Here is a 26,500-nt window from a genome sequence, read left to right as displayed (position 1 = left end):
TGCTGGAGAAACTGGTGCAGACGCCACCATCTGGTAACTGAGGGCAGCCCAGGGCAGGCCCATCCAGGCCAGTCCCCAAATGGGGTCCCCCCTGGGAAGCCCCACACCTCTTACCCCTCAGCCTGGGTCTGTGTGTGTGTTGGGGGTAGCGAGGGAAATCGTGGGGTGAGGGGCGCTCATCCTGGGCAGGAGCAGCTGTTAGGTGTCCGAAGCCTGGAGGGTCTGTCATGTTCATGGACCAGGTCATGGCTGACAGGAAGGGAAGCTGAGGGCTGGGGACCAAGCTCCTCTCCCCACTTGTTACTCAGGAGTCCTCCAGGGGTCATCATGTTCCCTCCCTGCCTGGAGGTCTTTGCAGATGGCCCTGTGTGCCTGATGTGGGGAGCAGCATTTGTGGTGGCATCTCCCCCAGTGGCAGTGCTCAGGCAGGCCCCTGATGCCCCTGCCCCGGGCCCGGGTCCTGTCCCTGCAGACCTCCAACGAGGACGTCACACAGGAGCTGACCGATGGGTTCACTTACGCCAGGAACCTGTACAAAGGACCAGAGCGCCAGGCCAGGAAAACCATCCACTGCGGGTCTGAGATGAGAGCTCAGGTGACTGGGGTGGGACCAGAACCCAGGTGACTGGGGTAGGAGCAGAACCCAGACTCAAATCTGGGGCCTCAAAATTTTACAGGCCCCCTCCCAAAGAAATCTATACCCCAACCCTCCAACCAGTTCCCGGTAGGCTAGAAATCCAGTCTTCACGTATTGGGTGGGATCACAGAGGAAACATCTTTGCTGTCTTTGCGTTTTGCTCGTTTCATTGTTTAACTCCCTGCCCCATGTATCCTGTGGACCAGTCCCAGCTCCACTGACCTTGCAGACCTTCTCCGAGCCTCACACACCATCACACTGACAGATGCTGTGTATTTAAACAAAATGGGAAAGGATTAAGGTACTGGATACATTTCTCTGCCACTTGTCATCTCAGAGAGCACGGCCAACCACTGTGGTCCGGCCGGGTCAGAAGCTGTGGCCTCACTCACCACCCTCACAGCCCATAAAGGAGGGAGTTTCCCTAAGTGCCCCAGCCTCTCACTGCTTTTAGACCTTGACATGCTTCAGTTCTTGCTAGTTCAGCAGGGCTGCAGGGAGCATCCCCACTGTGTCCTCACGGACTGTGTTAGTTTGCCAGGGCGGCCGTTACACAGGACCACACATGGGGTTGGAGGATCCTGATGCCTCCTGGTTCAGTGCCCGCTCTGTCTTTGCAGAGCTCCCAAGAGAACATAATCAAGGTGCTGGACCAAGGGCCCCACTCCACCCCCTACCGGTTCAGGGTGCAGGTGCAGCAGGCCGACAACCCCGTCCAGTGCTGGTCTGAGGTGAGAGCTGGCCCAGGTCGGTCTCCACACTGAGGACCCCAAGATGACCAAGGAGGGCCATGAACCCAGACTCACATCTAGGGTCTTCCCCAGGGCCCTCCTAGAGCTTTCCCACAACAGTGTCCACAGTCCCATGACAAAGGATCCTGGACCTCCAGTCTTCCCTCCAGCTACACGGGACACAAAAATATCACTCCTCACATACTTGTAGGAATATTAGGGAAAAGAATATGTTTCACTTCACAGTAGAGCACGAGCACATTGGCATGTTGCTGTTTTCTTCTTTTCTTAAAAAAGACACATATCTTTATTGATTTCAGAGAGAGGAAGGGAGAGGAGAGAGACAAACATCAGTGATGGGAGAGTCATTGATCGGCTGCCTCCTGCACACCCTCACCTCGGGACTGAGCCCGCAACCCGAGCATGTGGCATGACTGGGAGTCGAACCACAATCTCCTGTATCCTAGGTCCATGCTCAACCACTGAGCCACGCTGGCCAGGCTGTTTTTCGTCTTTTAACTACCCACCCCAGGTATCCTGTGGAGCAGCCAGCTCCACTGTCCTTGCAGACCTGGCCCAGTAACGGAGGTCGCTCGCCACAGCGATGTGGCCTTTCAGTGCTGTGGGCATCGCCCTGATTCAGTCCAGCTGCCAGGTCGGCAGTGCTGCCGGGAACACTTCAGTGTGTCCCAGGGGACTGTGTGAGGTGCTGGTGCTGCCCTAACACAGGACACACTGGGTGGTGTGAGCAGTAGATATTCATTTTCTCACAACTCCAGAGGCTAGAAGTTAGTGCAAAGGCTGGAGCAGCGACGCTGCCGGCAGGAGTTTCTGCTGATGGCCGCTGCCTTGCTCCCAGCCTGGCTGTTGGGTTTCTCACTCTCTGAAATTTTTACCTATCCGATGTCAAGTTGTCCAAGGCAATCACCGTGTTCCTTCTCTGACAACTGTCTCACTGGTCCTTAGGCCCATGTGTCAGCTTTCCACAGGCCACGTGAATTTGTTCCTTCCTGAGTCATCTGCTCAGATTCTCTAGCCATTTGCCTCTTTGCGGAATCTGGGGTCTCCATAGTGAGGGCCTCACAATGCCCTTTAGTGTAAAAGGAACAGACATAAGGGTCTTTTTGAGGTCAATGGTTTTTATAGGCCAGGGGTACAGCGTACACTGTCCCCACACTGGGGAGGGACAAGATTCCTAGACCCTTTCCATCAATGTCAGGAGCAAGTTAGTCTCAGGGAGCTGAGAGGGAATGTCATACAGGACAGTTCTCAGTTCTGACCTGCATGACCTTGAGCAGACATTTGACATCCCCAGGCCTCTGTGATCTCACCTCTATAATGGGGATGTTTCTTAAGGACTCACAGGGACAATGCTCTGCATATGGACTATTAATACAAGGAGGTCAGATGTTCCTCAGCCAAAAAATGAAAACATGCGTAGAAGGTACCAATTGTATGAACATCCTCCCACCTCCCAACTTAAGTGGTGCTTTGAAAACCTAGAGCCTCGTTCAGCCTGGGCACTGCTGTCCCTCCTCTTGCACACGCCCCTGAGGGGCTGGGACTTCCTGGGTGGGCTCCAGGCCTCAATCCTCCTGGGATTCCTGGTGGGGAGGCTGACTGGATGTCGCCCCTTGTCCCACCCAGTGTTCGGCTGAGTTAACTTTTAACCTCCGTGAGGCCTCCAGGATGCGGGCCCTCCAGGAAGGCTGCCTGGAGAAGGTGGCGGCGTCCACGGTACCAGCTTTCCCCGCTGGAAACATCCCCCACATCTGCAGCTTCATGCCCGTGCACCCGGCCTTCTCCAGAGCCCAGTGGTTCCTGGACGAGCTGTTTACTAGGTGAGCACACGCCCCCTCTTCTGCACACTGGTGACTCTGCCCACAGTTAGCTGTGTGTCTTGAAAATGTCACCATCCTGTGTGAGCCTCAGTTTGCTCCTCTGAAGAAAAGTGGGTGGTAGAGGAGATACCTCATAGGGTTCCTGTAGGGACTACTGTGGGGACAAGCCAAGGCTGGTCTTACCTGCTGCCTGGCTCTGCAGAAAAGCGTGCTGGACGTGCTGCCGTGGTTTGTGGCAATTATTTCTCTCTGTCCCATGAAAAGCCCTTGGACTCACCCATCAGCAGCCTGTGGCATCTGAGTTTGGAAAAGCACAGGGAAAACAGCCTGTCAAGCAGTTTGATTTCACCCAGCTGGTCCTAGTCCTGGTCCTTGTTGAAGCCAGATTATGGACCTCTGGGGACAGATAGCGGGGGTCCAGGCCCACTCAGACATCTGGGATGGTTCAGGTTGGAATTCATTTGTGGACAATGTGTATTAGGCTCCTACTACCAGCAGGCACTTTTGGAGACACTTAGCCTAACTCAGTGAATGAAGCAGACACAATCCCTGGACCTTAGTCCAAGTCAGCGAGTCAGACAGTCACACTGCACGTCATTCCCAGGTCCTGTGCACCATCCGTCAGATCTGACGTCATCAGGGTATTTACTGCATATGGAGATAAAGGACCATATAATGACCAGGGTGACACACCAGAGGACCAAGTCAAAAAGTGAGTGGCCTTTGGGTCCAGGAGGAGGCTTCCTGTGCCTATGAGATGGGGGCTTCGGGTGAACAGGGCCTGGCAGAGCCCTGATCTTACACATCTGCTGATTCCCAAGGGAGGGCTGAGGTCTGGAAGCTTCTACTCCAGGAGGACAGGGGTCAATGAGAACTGCTGATGGGGCCCCAGGCCCCCTAGAACGAGAGATGAGGCTGGAATGAATTGTCCCCTAGAGTCCTATACCCACCACAGACCCATCCTGCTCTGCCTGCCCCCTCCACATGCATCTCTCCTGACAGCCATGGCCAGGCTCAGAACAGGACTGTGGTTCTCAGGCTGCTCACATGCCTGGCTCAGTCCTCAGCCAGATGCCCAGGGGCATGGAGCTCTGGGCTGGACTGGGCAGTGTGCAGGGCCTTCAGGGGAGCTGGCAGTGGGAGGGAGAGACTCACACAGACTCTGTGTGAAACCCGCTGGATCACCATGCCTGCTACTCTCATGACAGCCACACAGGGGTCGGGGGTGGCATGGGGCTGACCCCTGGATGGGCAGGAACAGCCAGAGAGGCTCAGTCCCAAACAAGGGTGCCATGGGAGGGCAGTGTGGAAGGAAAGACCAGGACTCTGACTCTGCTGCCCACCTGACTCTCCGCAGGGCCATTGCTTCTGTAATGGGCACCTGGCCGGACCGGCTGCAATATTTCGGCCAGCCCCTCCATTTCCCCTGGTTCACCCTGGAACAGGCCTTTGTGCGGGGCAAACACCCTGCCTCACACCTGCTGCACCGGGTCCCAACTGTTTGGGTCGAGCTGGAGCATCTTGAGCCCACTGGAGCAGAGCTGGAAGGTGAGGGGCTGCAGTCTGGGAAGGTGATCTGGGGGGTTGTGTGGATGGGGGTTTCATGGGCTGGAGGACCCTCAAAGGCAGTGGTATCTTTCCTGTCTCTGGGAAGGTATGGGAAAGTGAGGCATGTGGGTGAACCAGTCTCTCTAACCTGCTCCAGAACCACCTCCAGAGCTGCAGAGGACTCCAGAGCCAGAGGAAGGTACTGCTCCGGGGCTAGAGCCTGGTCCAGCTGTGCCAGTGCTGGAGCCAGTGTCACCTCCATCAGCCCCTCCACACCTGGAGCAACCACCAACATCCCCTGCAGCCCCAGGGCCAGCTCTGGAGGTGGAGCCACCTGGACCACCAGCTCTGATGAGAATTCCGAGAGCAAAGGCAGCCCCAGCCCCAGCAGGCGACTACCCCCAGGCTGTGACCAATAAACGCCTGCTAAGGGAGGCCAAGTATAGCATCCGGCTCTTCCCTCCAAGACTGGTGGCAGAGCAGCTCACAGCGATGGATGCAGTGAGCAGGGGGCTCTCCGGGTGAGGTGGGAGAGGCTTCCCTCTGTCCTTAGCTGCCTGGACCTGCCTTTCCCTACTCTGTACTCCTATGATCTGGATCCAAATCCCAGCTCCACCACTTGGCACCCGTGGATCCTTGACAACTTTCTCAACTCCTGAGCCTTCGCTGTCCACCTGTGGACAAGAGGGGAACACTCACAAGATCTGCTGCACAGAGTGGCTGTGCGGATTAGATGAGGAGGGTCACACAGAAAGCTGGGTGGGGCCTGGACCATAGAGAGCTCACTGTGCGCAGCCAGGTCCATGCGTCGCCCATCCCTGTGCCCATGAGGCTCAGCGGCTTCAGCACTTATTAGGCACCTGATGTGTACTGAACTACAAGGGAGATAAACAGCCTGTGGTTGTTGCTGCCACTGAATGGGGATCTGGGCCAGAGGGGTGATCAGATCCTGCAAGATGCCCCTTGGTGAGCAGACATGAGTCACATCCTGGACTTTGGAGTAAGTGAGGAAGGGCTGCAGGCAGGTGCTCCTGTCCCTTCCCCACCAGTCTTGGGCCCTGGGTCATCCAGTGCTGGGTGCCCTCAGCGGACAGAGAATGAATCCCAGGGACTCCAAGGCTCAGGCCACATCCCCAGAGTCTTGAGTTTCAGCCTTGACCACTGACCCCTGCTGGAGGTTGGGGACCCTTAGCTGGGGTGTTGCAGGGCCGGGTGACACTGCCCTTTCTCCCCAGGAGCTGTTCACGGAGGTGTTGCCTTCCCAGTGCCTGGGCTCCATCTGGTCCCACTGGGAAAATCCTGCCAATGAGCAGCTGGAACCAACTGCCCGTGCCACCATGGCGCAGTTCAATCGCGTGGCCACCTGCGTGATGACCACTTGCCTTGGGGACCCAAGCATGATGTCCCAGGACAGGGCCAAAGTCATTGAGTACTGGATTAAGGTGGCCAAGGTATGTGATGGGAGGCCCACTGGAGTCCCTATGTGGAGCCTTACAAAATGCCTCTACTGCTTTGTCAGCTGGCAGGCCTGAGGCCTAAGGTCTGAGCCCCGGCACAGTCTCTAGGTCCTCTCTGCCAGGGGCATGTTGACTTTGACTCTCAGGTCCCAGTGGTGGGAGGCTCACTTCCTACCTGGCTCCTTCCTTGGGTTGAGCTAAGACCCTCCTCTCTGTGAGTGTTGGTCTTTGGATGCTAAGTGTGTCTACCCTGAGCATCTGCCTCACCCAGAAGGGGGTGTCAATTGGGCGGCATTGAAGCTAGAGCTTCAGCTCCCCACCTCACAGCACATCTCCCCCCTTCCCAGGAGTGCAGAACCCTGGGGAACTTCTCTTCCCTCCATGCAATCCTGTCGGGTCTAGAGAGCACGCCAGTCCATCGGCTGAAAAAGACGTGGAAGGAAGTTTCCAGGTGTGCAGGCCTCTCCCGTCAGAGGACGGGGGTGTCTCCCATATGTCTCCCAATATCCCCTCACCTCCTGGGAGGCAGCCAACCCTGGGGACAGGAACTGGGTTCGTGGGCGGAGACTCTCAGCCTCCCTGGGACCTCAGGCCACCAGCTCTGTTTCAAGAGTCAGTTCCCTTAAATGTCAGAGGCTGCACTGAGCCAAATAGGAGATTGGCAAGTGTTTCCAGCACCAGAACCCTATGCCCAGCGGAAACCAGAACTGGCTAAAACTGCTCAAGAGCAATGGGAATGGAGGCCCCGGTGACCAGCATGAGAGCCCCGCCCCAGTCCCACGGAGAGGGTCCTGCTCAGAGGAACCCATGAGGACCCTCCCCCCCGGGAGTTTGAAACTTTAGATGGTCAGAAGGAGTCTGCCCTTAGCGCCCCTCCCCCATCTTTCCTGGACATGTCTTTCCTCTGTCCCTCCCCTCAGGAGGAGCAGAGTCCAAATGAAAAAACTCTGTGAGGAGGACAATCCCGAGATCTGGAGGAAGCTCATGAAGGTAGAGCGAGGCTGGGGGTCTGGAAAGAGAGGAGGGTGAGGGAAGCGGGGACGGTGCAGGATGTGGCTTTGGTCGTTTGTCCCTTAAAGATGCTCTGAAAATGTTCCCCCTCTGTCCCTATGAGCAGGAAGAGGATCTGCTTGGTCCCTGGGCAGGTGGGGGGCAGGTTCAGGGACAGGAGGCCAGGTCCCGGCACAGAGTGGCGGTGGCTAGGCTGCTCCAGGACAGGGTGTGGGGCTGGCAGGTTGAGCGCGTCTCTGGCTTTCATGCGGGTCCATCCCGCTGGCACTTGGCTTCTTCAGGCTGTGGGGTGAATGGGGTGGGGGGGACCTTTCTTCCCCAAACCAGCCCAGCCTGCCCTCAGGAAGCCAGGGCCCTGCTCTCCTTCTGTCTTCATCACGCCCGCAAGGGGAGCGACCCTGCCTGCCCCGGGCTCGGGCCTGCTGGGGGTTCCCACGGGCCAGGTGAACAAAAGGGCTGCTTGGCCCCAGGTCCCCATTGCTGGACCAGACACAGAGAGGTGTGCATTCTGTGACTTCCCACTGCCCCCTGTAGCACTGGCTGCCAGTCAGTCTCAGGATTCTCACCCAGTGCCCAGTGGGCACTAACACAGGCCAGGGAGCTTCTGAGAAGTGTCTGGGGAACTGGGGCATTGTTAGTGAGGTGGGGAGCTGGAGCTCTAGCTTCAGTCCCCCTCAACTGACACCCACTCCTGGGTGGGACTGATGCTCAGGGTGGGCACGTTGAGCACAGATCTCAGGTGCTTCATGTCCATGAGGAGGCAAAGTGTCCTGTCACCTGCTACCCAGCCAGTCAGATGGGACACCTTGAGGGTCCCATCCCCGAGAACCAAGAAATACTGCTGCCCAGGGGAAGGTCCTGGGTGGTCCTTGGGGAGGTGAAGGCTTGGCATGGCCTTGGCTCCGGTCTGATGGACACAGGCTCCAGTGGGGTAAGCCAGGCAGGGCTGCTCAGCCAGGCTCCTGAGACACCTGTCCATCTGTCTATGCCTTGGCCCAATGGGGGCCTCGGCACAACCTGAGAGCCCAGAGGACAGGGTTCTGGACACTGATGGGGCTGGTGAGGGCACATGGGACAAAGTCTCTGACTGGGAGGGGCAGGTGGCCTCTCCTGTGTGGGCCCCTGAGTCAGTCACTGTCCCCCTCTGGGCCTCCTGTCTCCTAGTGAGAGAAGTGGAGGGATGACCACCCTGTGCTGCAGGCCTCATAGGGTGCTCATGAGGTTCAGGCAGGAAAGGACTGTGCAGAGCCCCCTGCACTGTTCCACCTGCAAGGGTAGGGTGAGAACAGTGATGACAGTAATGACATTGAGTCCTCCAGAGGACCTGTGAGCTAGGTGGAAGTCTCACACTTTGCAGAGGAGGAAGCGGGTCAGGGAGGTCAGGCTCCTGCCCAAGGTCACACACCGAGTGAGAGTTGTAGCTGAGAGCTTGCCAGAATCAGAGCATGCTGGAGGCACGGTAGCCCTGGTTCCAGCTGACTTGGGTCAGATGTCCAGGGTCTGAGGTCGGGGTGGAGGGCGAAATGGGGTGAGGGGACTATGGCCTCAATGACCATGTGCCGGACCCTGGCAGAAGCGGCCCTCCAGATTTGTCACTCTGATGCTGACCCTCTGTGGAGCACAGAAGCGGCTGCAGAAGAAGGTGAGTGAGCCTGTCTGGTGGGTGCTTCAGGGTCAGAGGACAGGGGGCGCTGTCCTCCCAGCTGGAGGCCTCCAAGTGAAGAGAGGGAGGCCTTCCTCCTGCATCCGCCCCCTGTTCCCACAGAACCCAGGACCTGTCATTAGAGGTGACCAAGAGGAGGGCCTGGGAGAGCTGGGTGCAGCAAGGATATGGGGGTGGGGCTGGCCCCTGACCACAGACCCTGTGATTTGCCAAAAGTAGGCCCAGACGGGTGGTCAGGAGGACTTCTTGGAGAGTGAGGGAAGGGCCCATTGAGGGGAGGCTCTAAGGTCCTGGGCTGCTCCATGTGGGATCCCTGGGGTGGGCCAGGAGACTGAGGGTGGCAGGCTTTCAGGGGAGGGTGTGTTGGGGCACCTGAGAGCAGGAGCTCATCCCACCTTCATCCCGATTGCCCAGTGTGTCCCCTTCCTTGGGAAATTTCTGGATGAACTGATGATGCTGGACACAGACATAGAGAATTCTCTAGAGGTGGGTGACCTGGGACCCAGGCTGAGATGGCATCAAGGGTACCTCTGGAGAGAGAGCCCTGAGTTGTTAGCACAGCAGCCCCTGGGAGCTGGGGTGTCTTGCCCATATAGCAATCCATGTCCCTGTCCTCTGGAGCCCAGAGCGTGGCCTGGGTCCACGCCCTCTCTTTCCATGTTTCCTGCCCTTTCTTGGAACCTGGCAGTAGTGCAACATGAGACGGGGTGGGCACGGGGGGAAGTCAGGGCCATGGGGTCTTTCTGATGGACTTTGGCTGTCGGCCTTGCAGGGAAATCGGATGAACTTAGAAAAAGAGAAGATGGTGAGCAGTTGTGGCACCTCCCGTGGGGCAGGGAGGGGGTGAACATCAGGGACGCCCCTGCTGGTGCACTCCTGGGCTCCATGCCCTGCATCTCACATCTACTGGGAGGGTTGATAACAGAGGCGGGAGGCCCCTCCAGTTGGTGGCTGGGGGAGGGGATGGCATCAAGGATACCTTCCTGCAGGAAGAGCTGTCCATGGGCAACTCTGAGCATGGGTAGGGCTTGCATGGAATTAGGGGAAGGGCAGTGCCCATGGGCAAAGACCCGGGGTGGGCCCCTGCCCCACTCCCCACCCCCCACTGGTGCTGTGTCTGCATCCCCTCTCTCTCTGGCCCCGGAACAGAAAATAATGGAGGAGATCGTGGTGCTGCAGGAGGCTGCTGAGAAATATGAAATCGAGCCCGACGAGCAATTCTGGGCCTGGTTCAGGGCTGCGGAGCAGCTCAGCCTGAGGCAGAGGTGAGGTCGGGCAGGAGCTGGACCAGGGCGGGGGTGGGGTCTCCCTGTGGATAGTCCAGGGAACCTGTGTCCATGGCTCCCTGGTCAGCCCCAGACCTTGTGTAGCAGCAACGTCACCTGACACTGGGAGGGACACCTGAGGTGTGGCTCCTGGGAGCTCACATGTGCCCCTCTGTCCTGCAGTTACCTCCTGTCCCGCAAGCTGGAGCGCCTGTAGCAGCTGGCCAGCAGGACACTCAGGGCTTGACTTTGAGACAGAAGGATGTCATTGAATGACTGACAGCAAAAGTGGAAACGGTCCTTAACCTGATCGCATTTTCACGGACTTCATCCTAATTGAAAACACAGAAGCATGGAACAGCCCAAGGACGCTCAGAGGGAAGGGGGGGTGGGCAGGAGGGTCATGGGGACAAGAGGGGACCTCTGTAATGTTTCCGATTATAAATTGTTTTAAAAAGAAAGAAACCATGCTTGGATACAAAATCTCTCTTCACGGAAATTATTCGGTCTTAGGTGGAAGTTTATGAAAGTCAGACAGTAGAAACCCTTCCTCTTAAGAGCAGCGCAACAAGTAGCGGACACCTCACACTGGGAGGGACACCTGAGGTGTGGCTCCTGGGAGCTCACAGGTGCCACTCTGTCCTGCAGTTACATCCTGTCCTGCCAGCAGGAGCCCCAGGCCTAGGTGGCCAGCTGAACACTCAGGTCAGGAGCATCAGGTGTCAGTGGGTGTCCAGGTGGCAGAGCAGCCTCTCCATCACCGGTGGGGACACAGCTGGGCCCTGGGAGCACTGGGCAGCGGCTGCTGCCCTGGAAGGAGGGGCGCTGGGGATCTTGCTGGTGCGCCCAGGAGGCCAGAAGGGAGGGAAGCACCGCCGCCTTCCCCACAGTTCTCCCGGAGTCCTCTTCGTCCACGGGAGGGGCGATGCTTATCTGTGGCCAGCAGGCTCTGGGTCGTCCCCTCTACAGTCCTGGGCAGGCATTTCTGTCCCTGTGTCAGCTCCCCTCCGGCCGGGAGGGCGCCCTTTCCCCTGAAGGTGACTGCGCCCTGGACTGGAGCTGAGACCCTGATGCCGTCTCCCCGAGCAGAGCAGAGCCGACCAGGGCGGCTCAGAGGGAAGCCGACCAAAGCGAAGCCGTCCAGCCAGACAGGGGCCGGACACTGCTCTCGTCATGATGGGGGCTGACAAGTCTGAAGTCCCTAAGGCCGGCCAGCAGGCTAAAAACAGCAACATTTCACACTGCGATCTGAGGCAGAATTCCCTCTTCACCAAGGAATCTTCATTTTCACTCCTAAGGGTTTCAGCTCAGGAACAGACCCACCCCATTTCCAAGGGAATGACCCCCAAAGTCAACTGATTGCAGATGCGTTTGGTCAAATAACTGGGTGCTAGAGCCCAGCCAAATGGACACAACTCTCACCAGCACATGTTGCCGGAGTTCTTTATCTGGATTAAGTATAGGACCCGTCCCTGATATTTGCTCTGCTAATATTTCCTCCCATTCCATGGGTTGCCTTTTTTCTCCTGATAGTGTCTTCAGATGCACAGAAGTTTGGCACATTGATGAGGTCTTTTGTTACTTGTGCTTTGGAGCTCAATAAATGTTCATTCACTGACTTAAGAAACAAAATTGAACCCCTGGCTACCTTGGCCCAGCTGGCTGACCTCGAATGGTTGCCAGCTGACCTCTATGACCTGTCTTACCATTTTGACCTTTCTTAGCTCTGTGACCTGTTGAAACGTGATACCCCACAGAGCTGGGTTGGGGCTTCTGCAGGGTGCCTCTCTAGCAGGCTCACAGGAGGGCTCCCCAAGTTCTTGACATATTTCAACTCAGACTTGGCTGTTGAGACAGAGCTGGCCACATGGAGAACTGGGGAGCCACCAGTAAAGGGACAGCAAGTGCTCCCAGGGCAGGGAGAACCAGGCTGGCTGGGGTGCAGGAAAGGGGGGACAGGCAAACAAAGGGCCCTTGGGTGGGTGGAAAATGCTATCGCAACCATTAAGGCTTTGAGGCAGCAAATGACATGATCTGATGTATATTTTTTAAAGATCACTCTGTGATTTAGCATTTGAAATAATATCTGAGAGGGTAGGGTTTACACAGATGAAAGACTGTGGGATGTGCTTCAGGTACAGACAGTGGAAACATGGCCTGGAGGCAGGACAGATGAACACAGGACACCGGAGCCCACAGGCTCTGAGACCTGTGACAGAGCCTGCAGGGATATAGGGAACCTCCCTGAAGGTTGCAGGGCATTGGACAGGGGACCGTCCTTGAAGGGGGCTGGGCAGAGGAATAAAGGACCCTCCAAGGATGGATGGGAAATGGACAACGGGGGACCCTCTACCAAAGGGGAAAGGTAGGGAGGACAGGGGCCCACCCTGAGTTGGGCAGGGCAGTAGGGTGAGGGGAGGAGGGAGAGGGGAGTGATGGGACAGGACAGAGAAACAAGAGACCTCCATAGAGGGGAGAGGGCGGGGCGGACAGGGGACCCTCCATGGGAGGGGAGTGGGTCGGAAGACAGGGAACCCCGCTTTGAGGGTGCAGGGTAGGGGCAACAGAAGTCCCACCATGGAGGGGGGAAGGCAGGGGGACAGGAACCTGTCTTTTGAGGGGGCGGTGCACAGGGACAGGGGATCCTCCATGGAGGTGAGCAGGCAGGGCCAAAGGGGACACACCATGGGGGGAAGGGGACAGGGAGGGTAACGGCAGGGGGACATGGGACCCTCCATAGTTGACCAGGGCATGTAGGACAGAGACCCATCCAATTTGGAGATGAGAGTGTGTGGGGGACAGGGCACCCTCCATGGAGGGGAAGGGGCAGGAAGACAGCGAATCCCCCTCTGAGGGGTAGGAGGTGAGGGACAGGGCACCCTCCGTGGAGGGGAAGGGGCAAGAGGAACTGGCCTCTTACATGGAGGTTAGAGGGCAGGGGGGACAGGGGACCTCCGTGGATGGGGCAGGGAAAGGGGACACGGGACCCTCCATGGAGGGGTATGGTCATGGGGACAGGAAACCCCTTTTTGAGGGACAGGGCAGGGGTCAGGGCACCCTCCATTGACAGAGCCTGCAGGGATATAGGGAACCTCCCTGAAGGTTGCAGGGCATTGGACAGGGGACAGGGGACCGTCCTTGAAGGGGGCTGGGCAGAGGAATAAAGGACCCTCCAAGGATGGATGGGAAATGGACAATAGGAGACCGAAGGGGAAAGGTAGGGAGGACAGGGGGCCCACCATTAGTTGGGCAGGGCAGTAGGGTGAGGAGAGGAGGGAGAGGGGACAGGGGACAATGCCCCCTCCATGTAGGGTCCCCTGTCCCCCTATGGAGGGTCCCCTTTCCCCACTGCCCTTTCCCAGGGTCCCCCGTGTCCCCTGCTCTGACTTATCTGTTGTTAGTCCCTTTTCCCCTCTGCCTTGTCCCCTCCATGGAGGGTCCCATGTCCCCCTGCCCTGTCCCCTCAATGGTGGGGTTCCCTGTCCCATTGACCAAGATGGCACAGGGGTCAGCTTCATTCAGAGCCAGCAATCACAGATACAGACTATGTGGTTAAAGAAGATCAATATGCTCCTGGAGTGCTGATCAGTTAGAACAGTGATTTTCTACCAGTGAGCCACAAGAATTTTTAACACATGCAATACCTGACTATTTAGTCAGGGGCACTGACCTCCTTTCCCTTAGATTGTCAAATAAAAAAATGACAACAGCCCACACAGCAGCCGTCCGTTGTTAGTGAATCAAAATTATACCTATTTTTTGGTAAGATTAGCAAAAAGTATAACATATATTTTGGTGGCCACAGAATTTTAGTAATTGTTTCATGTGTGCCATGAGATGGAAAAAGTTGACCACTGCTGAATTAGGAGGGTCCTGAGGCCCTGGCCAGGGAGCGCAGTTGGTTAGAGCGTCTTCCCCATAGGCCAAGGCTGCGGTCAGGGCGCAGGCAGGGAGTGATGGATGGCAGCCCAGATAAATGGAGCAGCAGAGCAGTGCTCCTTCCCTCCCTCCCTCCCCCCCTCCCTCCCTCCCTCCCTCCCTCCCTCCCTCCCTCCCTCCCTCCCTCCCTCCCTCCCTCCCTCCCTCCCTCCCTTCCTCTCTCTCTAAAAAAAGGGGACTCAGAATTGCAGGTCTGGCTTATAAACAATGGATGGGGAGGCTTGTCCCGTATAATTGACTTGTCTGAAGTCCCCTGGAGGAAGGACTAGGTTGCTAAAGGCCCAGGCTGGTAGCCGCTGTCTAGGAAACTGGCTAGAAAGGGGAGGCGTCTCTGTGCAAAGGGAACCAGGCCTGAGAAAGCGCTGTGACCTCACATCTCAAGAAAGGCATTTTTACTTTTGAGTAGGTGGTACATTCACACAGCTCAGCAAACTATGAACATTTGTAAATGTGTGTGTGTTCGTGTGTGTGTGCGTGCGTGTGTGCGTGTGTGTGTGTATGTGCACTTGTGCACGAGAAATGTTTCTTTGCCTCTGGCCCAGCCTTGTTGAGTTCCCAGCGCCACCACCCATTTTGAAGGTCGCCCCTTTATTACTTAGCGTCTCCTTTACCTCCGAGCATTTCTTTAAGAACATAAAAGCAAGTATTAATATACTTTCATATCCACCTTCTATACAGAATACAATATACCCTGTTTTTACCTTTTTCACTTACACCTTAGAGTTCTTCTCATCAGTACACGAAGGGTTTCTACATTCTTTTTTATAACTACATAGTTTGGACCTTCAACTTCTTATCTGCATTTCAGAAAAACAAAATAAAAACCTTTAAATTGCTCAGTATTTCACTCCTAGATATATATCCAAGGGGAGTGTGTACACATAAACTAGGTGAAATGTATGAGACTGTTCCTCGCAGCACTATTTATTAAACCAAACACTGCAAATGACCCAAGTGTCCATCAACAGAAGAAAAGAGAAATAACTTGCTGTGTGTCCATCTAATGGAATCCCATGCAGCAGTCTGACTAAACAACCTACAGTCACATAAAATAGCTTAGATGTATCTCACCGGCACCAAGAGGGAAGCCACAACCAAGAGAGCACATATTTTATGATTCCATTTACGCCAAGTATAGAAAAGGGCCAAATTTGCTTACATATTTGAATTGAGGTCTCTATGGAAGGGAAAGAGGGTGAAGGGGGAAAAGTACAGATTGGTAGTTTCCAGGGGCTTGGGGCCCATGGCTGAGGGGCGCTGGAGCTGGTTCAGAGCCACTGCAAGGTCCATGGAGGGCCGGGACCCAGGTCTGCCTGCCTGTTACCAAGGCACAGGTGGCCGGGACCCTCCCTGGGAGTGTGCTGGATCCCACAGCTCCCAGGACCTGCTGGGTGACCCTGCATGGATGCAGAATCCTTCTGGATCTCCATGAACTGCTTTCGGGGGTTAAAGGGACAAAAATAAGGCACTAGAGGCGCAGTGCTCAACCCAAAGAGCTTGCAATGAGGGTCCCTTTGCACAAGTCAAAGTAGCCAGCACAAAGCTATGCAACTTGAAGTCAGGACCTGCCTCTCCACTCCTGCTCTGGCTTTTCCTTGCTGTTCATGCTCCGCGAGCTCCCGCTCTGCCTTCAGGCTCTGCCTTCAGGACAACCCCTCACCTTTGTGCTGAGCTGGATGCAGGGTCAAGGGGAGAACATTGCCCCCCTCCTCCCTGTCTGGGCCGCTCCTCCTTTTGAGGGGCCTCTGCTCCTGCCAGCCCCTCTCCTGCCTCCCTTCCCCTCCCTTCTAGCATCCTGAGCCTCCCAGCTGCTCAGGGCTCCCGCTGCCCCCTGCTGGGCTGCGTTGCTGGGCCACCTGCATCCGGAGGCCCAGAATGGGGCTGGCCTGGTGGACACTCTGGCCATGGAGACACGCAGGCCAGGGCAGAATGGCAGTGGTTTTAATTTCATACATAGAGCTACTTATTCAGCAGCATTCAAAATTAAAGTGTAGAAGATGGTCAGCATCACTAGTCACTGGGGAAATGCAAATCAGATCCACAAACTATCACCTCCCACTGTCAGAATAGCTATTATCAAAAGATGAGAAGTGACAAGGGGTGGTGAGGGTGTGGAGAAAAAGGAACCCTCTTGCTCTTGGTGGGATTGTAAACTGGTGGAGCCACTATGGAAAACTGTGTGGAAGTTCCTCAAAAAATTAAAAATAGATGCACATAAATTCTATACACAACTCAAGGACATGGACAATGGTGGGGAGAGGGACTGGGGAGGGGGAAGGGATGGGGTGGAACGGGTCATTGGAGAGAAAAAGGGACATCTGTAATATTTTAAACAATAATAAAATTTAAAAAATATATAGCAATATTTTAAAAGCTTTTCTTTTCTACTATCAGTTTTAGTTGTAGCTCAGGTACTTTGATGCTACTACAATGGGTTAGGTAGGAGCTCAGTAAATGTAGGAAAAATAGGAAAAAAAAAATTTAAAAATAGAGCTAGCATATGACCCAGCAATTTCACTTCTGGATATTTGAAGAAATCCAAAACACTAATTCAAAAAGATATATGTATCTCTGTGTTTACTGCAACATTATTTACAATTACAAATATATGGAAGCAACCTAAGTGTCCATCGATAGACAACCGGATAAATAAGATGTGGTACATACACAATAGAACATTACCCAGCCACAAAAAAAAATGACACTTTGACATTTGCAACAACATAGGTGGTCTTCGAGGGCATGATGCTGAGTGAAATAAGTCAGATAGAGAAAGGCAAATACCATATGATCTCGCTTATATGTGGAGTCTCAAAAACAAACAACCTCATAGATACAGAGAAGAGATTAGTGGCTGCCAGGGGTGAGGGGTGGTAAAAATGAGTGAAGCAGGTGAAAAGGTAAAAATGAAAAAAATACAGGGTATTTTTTTGGAGCAAGAGCAGAAAAGCTTGTTAGTGGCTAGTGATTTGTGACAAAACAAAATGAAAACCCTTAAAAAACACTGTCAAAGAAGAAAAACAAGCTCAAATCGGGTGTCAGTTACTTATATTCTGAATCTAAACGGTGGCAACAGAGCCAGACCTCAAGTTCTAAAAGTTACCTGCCAGGAAATACACAATTTATCCCCAGCGGTTTCCCTCCGTCCTAGCCTCAGAGGGCACTGAACCCCCTGAATGAGGGTTCTAATGAAGGGACCTCGCAAAGTGGTGATTTTTTAAAAAGGGAACACAGGAAAAAATAAAAATTATAAAAAGTTGAAAAAAAAAAGGGAACACAGGAAACTTGGATTAACTTCACATCATATAAACTATTGAACCAGTGGATCTGTTTATTATTTGTCTCCATAGTCCAATAGCTTGAAAGGTGCAGTGTATATACTGGGCCTCATGGGAACCCAGGGAGCCCCTGTTCCTGCACTGATGGCAGAGCGCCATCCTTTCATTCCTCTCAGGCAGATTCGCCCATCTGTGTAGTGTGGGTAGGACAGGAGCAGGTCCCCCGAGTGGGCCCCAGTGGCCGCTGACAGTTGACACTTGGACGAAGTTCTGAGCAGGAAAAACCCTTGAACAACTGAGCTTGCTAGTTTATCCTCTTATCTGTCAGGGAGACAGGGCTTCCTGAGCTGTGCTGTTGATGTGACTTGGGCTCATTCCATCACACGTATCACTCAGGGGACTCAGCACCAGCTGCCACATCATCAGCCAGGTGACGGGATTTTCAGGAGCCATTTAACTGGCTGGGGTTTGCATGTCACCAGGAGCCCTGCGAGTACAAAGGGACCCCCTGTGCTTCACTTTATTTTCCTGTGAACAGTGTTCAGTCTAAAGTGGACGCTAACTTTGTTCCTGTAAAGGGACCTGGTATGCGCTTATAAATTTGACTCTTTCTGAGGCTGTTTCATCTACTTTTTTATTTCCTAGTGAGCCGGTGAAAGAGGAGAATTAAGCTGTGGGTGTTTCTTAAACATTTTGATGCCAATGGAATTCCTGATCCAGCAAAGCAAGTTGCTATATATGCCTTCCAAATGGGTAACTTGGTGGAAATTCAGTCCTTAGAATCTAGGTACCTCAGCTTTATGGAATGTCTGCTCTGTTAGCATTTCAGTAACTTGTGGGGAGAGGGCTTTGAATGATGATTTTATGGTCCTTTACGTGGTGTGTGAAAACAGCATGTACAGTCTCATGCTAGGGTGGGGAGGTGACAAATAGAAAAGGGATCTTAAGAGATGTTTGCACCACTGTCTGCTGAGAATGTTCTCAGTGGGATTAGCAGTTTTCATGGTGCTGAAACAGCCCAGTTCCCGCCAAAGAGAGGGAAAGCTAAGTTGAGGTCCCCAGGGCCTCTGTGACTTTGCCTTTCTTTTGTACGGGGCCGCCGACATGGTCTTGGCAGCGACTGTAAGCAGATGTAAAACTTATGCTTGATAGTCAAATTGGTAGCAAAGTTTTGGAATATGTACATAACAAAAGATTACTACCCCTGATATAAAAAGAGCCCTCAAAAATTGAAGAGACAATCTAAATTCTAAAATGGGCACACACAGACATCTAACTGTAAAATGGGCACACACAGACATCTAACTGTAAAGTGGGCACACACAGACATCTAACTGTAAAGTGGGCACACACACAGACATCTAACCGTAAAGTGGGCACACACAGACATCTAACTGTAAAGTGGGCACACACAGACATCTAACTGTAAAATGGGCTCACACAGACATCTAACTGTAAAATGGGCACATACACAGAAATCTAACTTTAAAATGGGCACATACTCAGACATCTAACTGTAAAATGGGCACACACAGAAATCTAAGTGTAAAATGGGCCCACACAGACATCTAACTGTAAAATGGGCACACACACAGACATCTAACTGTAAAATGGGCACACACAGACATCTAACTGTAAAATGGGCACACACACAGACATCTAACTGTAAAATGTGCACACACAGACATCTAACTGTAAAATGTGCACACACAGACATCTAACTGTAAAATGGGCCCACACAGAAATCTAAGTGTAAAATGGGCTCACACAGACATCTAACTGTAAAATGGGCACACACAGACATCTAACTGTAAAATGGGCACACACACAGAAACCAAGTCTAGGATATAAACAGGAAATTCACAGGGATACAGGTGGGCACTCGGGAAGAGGGTGATGAAGATCCAGATTTGCATAAAGTTCAGGGCTCTAGTTCCCTTGTGTCTGTGTAACTCAGTCTCCAACCTGCAGTTTCCCCAATTTGAGAATGGGGGTTATCATAGTTTGTAACCACAAAGGTTTAATTCAGGTCATGCCCTCCCTCCACCGCTGCTGACACCACAGGGTGGACAGCACCTGATTCCTGCAGGACCCGGCTTAGCCATTTCACGCTGTGGAGCCATGTCGCCACTAATCTAGGGACAATACATGCTCGTGCCTGTCCGACAGCTTCTACAGGCAGGAGCAGCGCACGGCATAAGCAGTTCCTCTGATTCGGGCCTCACAAAAGCAGGGTTTGGCTGAGACTGGGGTCCCCTTTGAGGGTCTATGAGGCAAGGAGCGGCTTCCAATCTCCCTCCGGGATGGGCACAACCCGGTTTCCTGCAGGTGGAGGACTCAGGGGTTGGGTTTCTGGCTGGTTGCGGGCTGCAGGCCGCCCTCAGCTCCCAGAGGTCACAGGTTGCTACTCCACAGCCCACAAAGGACAGGGCCAGCAACCCAGCAAAATGGGCACTGCAGGGTGTGAGGGAACCCCATCACTGTGGCCGTGCCATCACAGGGGACATGTGCTGTGCTGCTGGCTTCAGATGTGTTCCTGGGCGGGGCTGGATGGGATCAGGTAACCGGGGTGGCAGCTAGGGTATCTTACCAGGAGCCACCACTGGGGCTGGGTCACAGCGTGTGTGTGAGGAGGGTGTGGGCACGAGGTGCCCATGGACTTAGAGTTTGAGAGAAGTGGCCGCCTGCTGAATTGTCATTTGAATGATCTGACTGGGTCTGTCTCTGTCCTGCAGCTTGACCATTCCCTGACCCAATGCCCTGAAAGCCGGAGCAGGGTCCCAGGACAGGAAGCACTTACTGGGCTTTCTCCCCAAAGACCTTGGCTGGGTCCCAGCAACACAGTCCATGGAACCACCAGGGAGAAGGTGCGTTCTCCTGAGATCTGGGTCTGCATCTTTGATTATTGGGGGCAGGAGCCCTGCAGCTGGTAGTTGCAGGGTTTGGGCTTCCTCCAGGTCACACTCTAATGCCCAGAAGAATCGTCTCTGACCAGGGCTTTTATGGACTTTGGCCCTCTGCCCTGTTTGCAGATACAGACCCAGGCTCAGTGCAGCCCACCCAAGGCCCCTGGAGCCACCCCAAGGAAGTTCCCATGCCCAGGACATGTCTTTCCAGATGGGTGTCGGTGTGATTGCAGCTTCTGGGCAGCCCTGAGTCATTAGTGTTTTTGTTTTGTTTTTTGTTAATCCTTACCCAAGGATATTTTTCCCATTCATTTTTTTAGAGAGTGGAAGGGGCGGGGAGAGAGAGAGAGAGAGAGAGAAACATTGATGTGAGAGAGACACATTGACTGGTTGCCTCCGATCTGCAACCCAGATATGTGCCCTTGACCAGGAATTGAACCTGCAACCCTTAGGTGCTTGGGTGGATACTCTACCACTGAGCCACACCCGCTAGGGCACCAGCTCATTAGTTTTAATAAAAATAATTGTGGTAAAATACACATAACACAAAACTGACCATTTTAGCCATTTTCAAGTCTACAGTTCACTGGTATGAAGTATATTCACACTGCTGTGCAGCCACCCCCACCCCCACCTCCAGAACTCTTCTCATCTTGCAAAACTGAACCACTAACTCCCCATCCCCCTCTCCTCCCAGCCTCTGGCAGCCTCCCTTCCACTTTCCATCTCTGTGAACCGAAGGACACCAGGGACGCCATGCGAGTGGGATCATCCATATTTTTCCTTTTGCGATGGGCTCATTTTCCTTAGCAAGTGTCTGTCTCCAAGGTTCATGCATTTGGTCAGGTCACATGACAATTTCCTTCCTTTTTAAGGCTGATTAATACTGTGGGAGCAGGTAGTTTAGGTTTGGGAGGGTGGAGGGGCTGGCAGCTCCCTCCCCACTGCCTCCTGTTTTGGACTCCTTCCTTGGAGTCAGAGGTTTGCTCCTGCAGGCTGCAGATTCCCATTCAGCAGAAAACCATCCTGGCCTGGGAACCAGGAACAGAGGTCCAGCTGCATCTGGGAGAGGAGGTCCTGGTCCTGGCCCCTCAGACAGCCCTGCAGCTCCTGCTCAGCAACAAGGTTCACTGGTTTGAAGATTAGACACAGGTATAATTTTTAACAGATAAAGATTAATTGTCTAGAGTCAAAAGGAATGATTCAAATATTTCCTCTCAGGGCCTTCCATGCGGCAGGAACAGCTGGAATGAACCCCGAGAGTCTCCTCCTGGCCTCTGCCTGTTCCATCTGAGCCTCCTGGGCAGTGTCTGCTTTCCTACTTGGCTTTTAGGCTCAGGGCTGGGGTGGATTCTGTCCTCAGCTCAGTGCTCCTGCCTTTCCCCCAAAAGGCTTGGCTGACCCTGATGACCACCCCCACCCCCAACCAGGGGGTCCCATCTTCTCCAGAAGTTTCCAGGACCCTAAGAAGTTTTGGCCTCAAACCATTCACAGACACACACAGATCTGTGGCCTGACCCACCTCTTCACATGGACGATGTGAGGCCAGCGCAGGAGAGGATGTCTGCAAGGCCTTCCAAAGTGTCACCTGTTCATGTATTCATTGTATGTTGAGGAGTGCTTCCTACCTTGGGCCAGGCGCTCATCCCCACCCTCGGGCACTTAAAGACCCTGGAAGAATGTTGAAACTGATTTTAACATGTAGACACGGCCCTTGTGATATGCCAGGTATTCCCACCGTTAATTTTTAACACTCTATAACCTCAGAGAGGGTAGGGTTTTTTTTATTGCTGAGTGTCAGATGGGGAAACTGAGGCACAAATGACACTGCTCTCAAACCTTCCACATGTAAAGTACAAATATTAACACCTCACAAGTGCTGTGGACCAGGCTTCTGGGCACGGTTTAGCTGGGTGCCTCTGCCTCAAGGTCTCCGTGAGGCAGGAGGTGGATTTTATCTGCAGCTCGATGGGGGAGAGATCTCGTCCCAAGGTCACTCGCCTGGTGTTCATCAGGGTGCAGTTTGGACTGAGAGCCTAGGTTCCTGTCTGTTGGCCTGACCCTCCCTCGGTTCTCTCCTAAGGGGCTTGTCCATAGGGCAGCTCAAACCATGGGTGCATTCTCTCCCTGTGCCAGAGACATGACAGACAGAGACAGAGAGACAGAGAGACACATACAGAGAGGTCCCTGTCTCCAAGGCCCCTTTTCCCTGATTTTTCTTTTTTTATATATATCTTTATTGATTTTAGAGAGAGAAAGGGAGAGGGAGAGAGAGATAGCAACATCAATGATGAGAGAGTCATCATTGATCTGCTGCCTCCTGCAGGCCCCTTACTGGGGATCAAGCCCACAACCTGGGCATGTGCCCTGACCGGGAGTTGAACCACCATCTCCTGGATCCTAAGTCGATGCTCAACCACTAAGTCACGCCTGGCAGGTCTGACTTTTCAGTAAGCTAACAACAACCTCCCCTTGGGTCACTTCTGTCACTGTGACTTACATCTCAGTGTGTCCCCACAGCCCAGTGTGGCTCACTTCTTTCCTATAAAGTTTCTAGAGAACCAAAGCGGCACCACCGAGGCTCTCTCCTGCTGCTCCTCTATGCGAAGTCCTGCCTTTGTTTCGCTGTCCCAGCTTTAATAAACCTCGTATTGTAAAATCTTTCCTGCATGAAGTCAAGAATCTGCACACTACAGCGCAGGGAGGCAGAACGCTCAGGTCACCTTTCTGGTGACAGTTGTAGGATGGAGGGCTCTAGCTAGCTAGCTTTTGGCTGCTGTTGGCTGTTGCTGCGTTTCTAGAGGCCACATCAGGGCTCTGCTAGTTGAGCTTCTCCAACATGCGTGCTTCCTTCAGCAAGCCCACAGGAGAGTCTGCAGTCTGTGAAGGAGGTTTATGTAAAAGTGATCACAGGAGGGACATCCCTGCAAGTCACAGGTCCCGTCCCTGCTCAAGGTGGGCCCTCCCTGCGTCCCGGGTGAGGCGCTGCAGGTCCGCCCCCCGAGCAGCAGGCGGCGCTGGGCTCGCCCTCCGCTCCTCCTTGGAGGCGGCGCCCTGTGACCGTCCCCTCCCCGAGGGCCCAGTGCACGCGGCGGCCGCGATGGCGGACGTGTCCGAGAGGAAGCTGCAGCTGTCCGTGCTGCTGGCTTTCGTCTCCGGGGTGCTCGTGGGCTGGCAGGCGAACCGGCTGCGGCGGCGCTACCTGGACTGGAGGAAGCGGAGGCTGCAGGACCAGCTGGCGGTGACGCAGAAGAAGCTGGACCTGGCCTGAGCCCGGGCGTGGGCCCCGCGCCCCGCGCCCCGCGCCCCCTCGCCGCGCCCCCGCCGGGTCCCGCCCGAGCCCGGCTCCTCCGCAGAGGGTGAGCAGCGCCTGGAGCGGCTCTGCGGGGACTTGGGGTGGGGGGTCCCCCGGGGCAGCTCGCAGGAGGTGGCTTGCTCCCACTGACCCCAGAAAAGGGAAAGTTTTCCCCGGTGACTTGCGCTGGTGCCCTAGCTCGGTTCCTTGTGCGTTTACTGGGAATTAATTACCACGTGCAGGGGCGCTGCATTCAACTTAAAATGTAAATACTGGAAAAAGCGAAAGGGCAAAAGAAATACTGCACCGAGGTGTCCCCATCCCTTCCCCGCAGATCATTCTTTTCAGTAGTATCCTTGGTGGCCCTGTAGTCTGCATTCGTGTTTTGTCATCTCCAGTCTGAATCCTTAGGTGTTTGGCCCCGCGAAAGTGGAAAGGGCAGTGGCCTGGCAGTCAGGAGCCTTGCATCTGGGCCTGGCTTTTTCATGGGGGCTGTGTAGGTGTTCAGGGTCTCAGTTTTCTTACCTGTAACCCCAGATCTGTAGTTCATGGTTTAACTCTACATACAATTGGTTACATTGAAGTTAATAATTATGCATTTCTCAATTTTTTTCTCTTTTCTGTTTCCAATAGCTTGTTGAAGATGGATATACAGCCCTGGACAGAAATTATTTCTCCTTGCACTTATGCACCAATTTTATTTTATTTTTAAAATAAAAATTTAAACATCTTTGAACTTTTTATTTAGAGAAGTGTCTTGCTGGCCATGCGGTTCACTGCGTCAAGACATCTGGATTCTCAAAACTAGATGTTGGTGTCTTTGAGCAGATACCTTGTTTCTTTAAAAAAAAAATTTTTTTTTTTATTGATTTTAGAGAGAGAGGGATAGAGAGGTTTCTAAAACATGGATGTGAGGGAGAAACATCTATCAGTTGCCTCTTGCACACTGACAGGATGTGTGCCCTGAACGGGAATCGAACCTGTGACCTCTTGGTTCATGGGTAGAGGCTCAACCACTTAGCCACACTAACCGGGCAGATACCTCATTTTTTAAGGAATCTGTGCTAGTTCCTTGGTACAACTGCAAAGCAGAATTTTCCTGGGCACCATTGTGAGTCTTTTGGTCAGTTGTTTACTGGACCTGGTCAGGAAAGTCAGACACTGCGTAAAAATAACTGAGGTAAGAGTGATGTGTAGAAGACATTTGCGCTTCCAGGAGTATTATGGAATATGCATGTGAAGGAGAAAACCTCTTGAGTAGAGCTTAGTGATAAATTCCAACTACATCTAAAAAATCAAGAGTGAGGGACCAAGTCCCTGGTTACTGTGGATCTGCAAGGGGTGTTTTCTAGAACACTGCCCTTGCTCATTTCTGTAAAGACTAATTTTTTGTCTTAGCCAATTTAATGGCAGCTCCATGTTAACAAGCAAATTCAGAAAAGTTGTAAGGGGGGAAAGCTCCCTCCCCCTCCTTTTACTGGGGCCATTATGCTTTGTTACTTCCAACGTACATTCATTCTGTGAATGCAGTACTCAAGGACTGAAATGCTGGTTCTGAGAGCTCTGCCCCATCCAGGCTGCAGTTCGCTAGAGTGTCCTAGTCACCATCGCTCACTGAGGCTCAGGAGTTGAGGCTCTTTGAGACAAGGTAGGCTTCTTAAGGCTCATGGTGCTCCCTGACTGTTGGTTTGTGCTCAGCTAAGCTTCTGGGTTATGACCAGTTCTGCCTGTTTGGGCCTGTTCGTGTGCCGTGTTACTTGTGGACCTGATCGTTCCAATGGTGCTTCCTTTCCCCTTACTTATGGGTACTCCCCTGACAAACTCATCTCCCTCTTCTGTCTCACCTCAGTGTTCTGTCATCCCTTCGCCTCTGGGCATGTGCTGCTCACCCCCCGAGTCCTATCTAGGTGCTTCTGTGTTTTTGCGCCACTCCATGCCCCTCCTCATCATTCTCTTGTTTTCTGCCTACTGCCTGTTTACACTGTGGCGCTGTGTCCCCAGCTCTGTGGTGGGCAGTTCCCCTTGATGTTGCTCTGTGGCCATTTCTCTAGCCTTCTGCCCCTTGCCCTACTTAAATGTGTTTGTTTTTCCCCCCTAAAAATGTGTCACGTGGAGATGTTACTTTTTCCATGTTAGCTAAAATTGGCAATGAGGAGGTTGGGAAGTGGGTTACGATGCCAGTCATGTACCCTGGAATTGACAAACTGTTCACTCATCGAAATACATGTTCCCTCCCCTGCCCTCAACCCCACCATTTTGATGGGGATGCTATTCCAGGACTCACAGGAATAAGTGCTTGTAACTCTGAATGTGGTACAAAATGTGTAAAATCAAAGTCACCTGAGGTGAAGAAGAGTCATGAGCTGTTTGGCAGCCTTCTCGTTGCTCTTACGTACTCACATATGCAGGGAGTTTGTCTACTTCTCCCAACATTGAGTTAAACTAAACTATGTTCATGACCCTGTAACTTTTCATTTAAAATATGGACATCCCTATAAATCAGATATAGGGTATTTTTTCCTAATTTATTTATAGACATTTAAAATAAATAAGGATTTCATAAATGATGGATTGTCTTTAGGGCAATTTTTTTCTTTTTTCTAACCTCTTACAAGATCACTTGGAAGTTCTGATTTATCAGTACAACTTTGGGGAAATGGCAGCATCTACTAAACCTGAACATGAAACATGCCCTGTGGCCCCGCACTGTACACATATGTTCCCACTATGCACTTAGGTAAGTAGTAGCACTAGGTTGTAATAGCCCCAAACTCGCAGCTGCCCACATGTCCAGCAACAGCAGAAGGAATGAGTCTGAGTATAACACAATGAAATACCAGGATGAACAACCTACAATACACAATGATACAAGTGTATGTCACAAACATGTTGAATGAAAAGCCAGACAAGCTGCCAGGACACAGTTCAA

The 26,500-nt window shown here is 53.1% G+C and overlaps 2 protein-coding genes across 2 annotated transcripts; both read left to right on the top strand.

The window, feature by feature from the left end:
• Window positions 1–436: 436 nt before the first annotated feature.
• On the top strand, window positions 437–10,370 carry LOC308566280 (ral guanine nucleotide dissociation stimulator-like; the record flags this gene model as incomplete). Its single annotated transcript, XM_081156439.1, has 13 exons — window positions 437–595; window positions 1,258–1,368; window positions 3,016–3,209; window positions 4,567–4,757; window positions 4,915–5,258; window positions 5,993–6,208; window positions 6,562–6,665; window positions 7,135–7,204; window positions 8,799–8,867; window positions 9,303–9,374; window positions 9,661–9,693; window positions 10,038–10,153; window positions 10,337–10,370. The coding sequence occupies 13 exons, from the start codon at window positions 437–439 to the stop codon at window positions 10,368–10,370; spliced, it is 1,713 nt and encodes a 570-aa protein (XP_081012565.1).
• A 12,968-nt stretch (window positions 10,371–23,338) lies between these two features.
• On the top strand, window positions 23,339–24,312 carry MTLN (mitoregulin). The gene is made up of 2 exons (XM_081155921.1): window positions 23,339–23,635; window positions 24,205–24,312. Exon 1 carries the CDS (start codon window positions 23,377–23,379, stop codon window positions 23,545–23,547), a length of 171 nt encoding a protein of 56 aa, XP_081012047.1. The 5' UTR covers window positions 23,339–23,376; the 3' UTR covers window positions 23,548–23,635; window positions 24,205–24,312.
• Window positions 24,313–26,500: the final 2,188 nt, after the last annotated feature.

Source organism: Miniopterus schreibersii, assembly GCF_964146895.1.
Source record: "Miniopterus schreibersii genome assembly, chromosome: 13".
In the NCBI taxonomy this organism is placed as follows: Eukaryota; Metazoa; Chordata; class Mammalia; order Chiroptera; family Miniopteridae; genus Miniopterus; species Miniopterus schreibersii.
The sequence above is the reverse complement of the archived record's forward strand: the minus strand, read 5'-3'. Positions and strand labels throughout refer to the sequence as shown.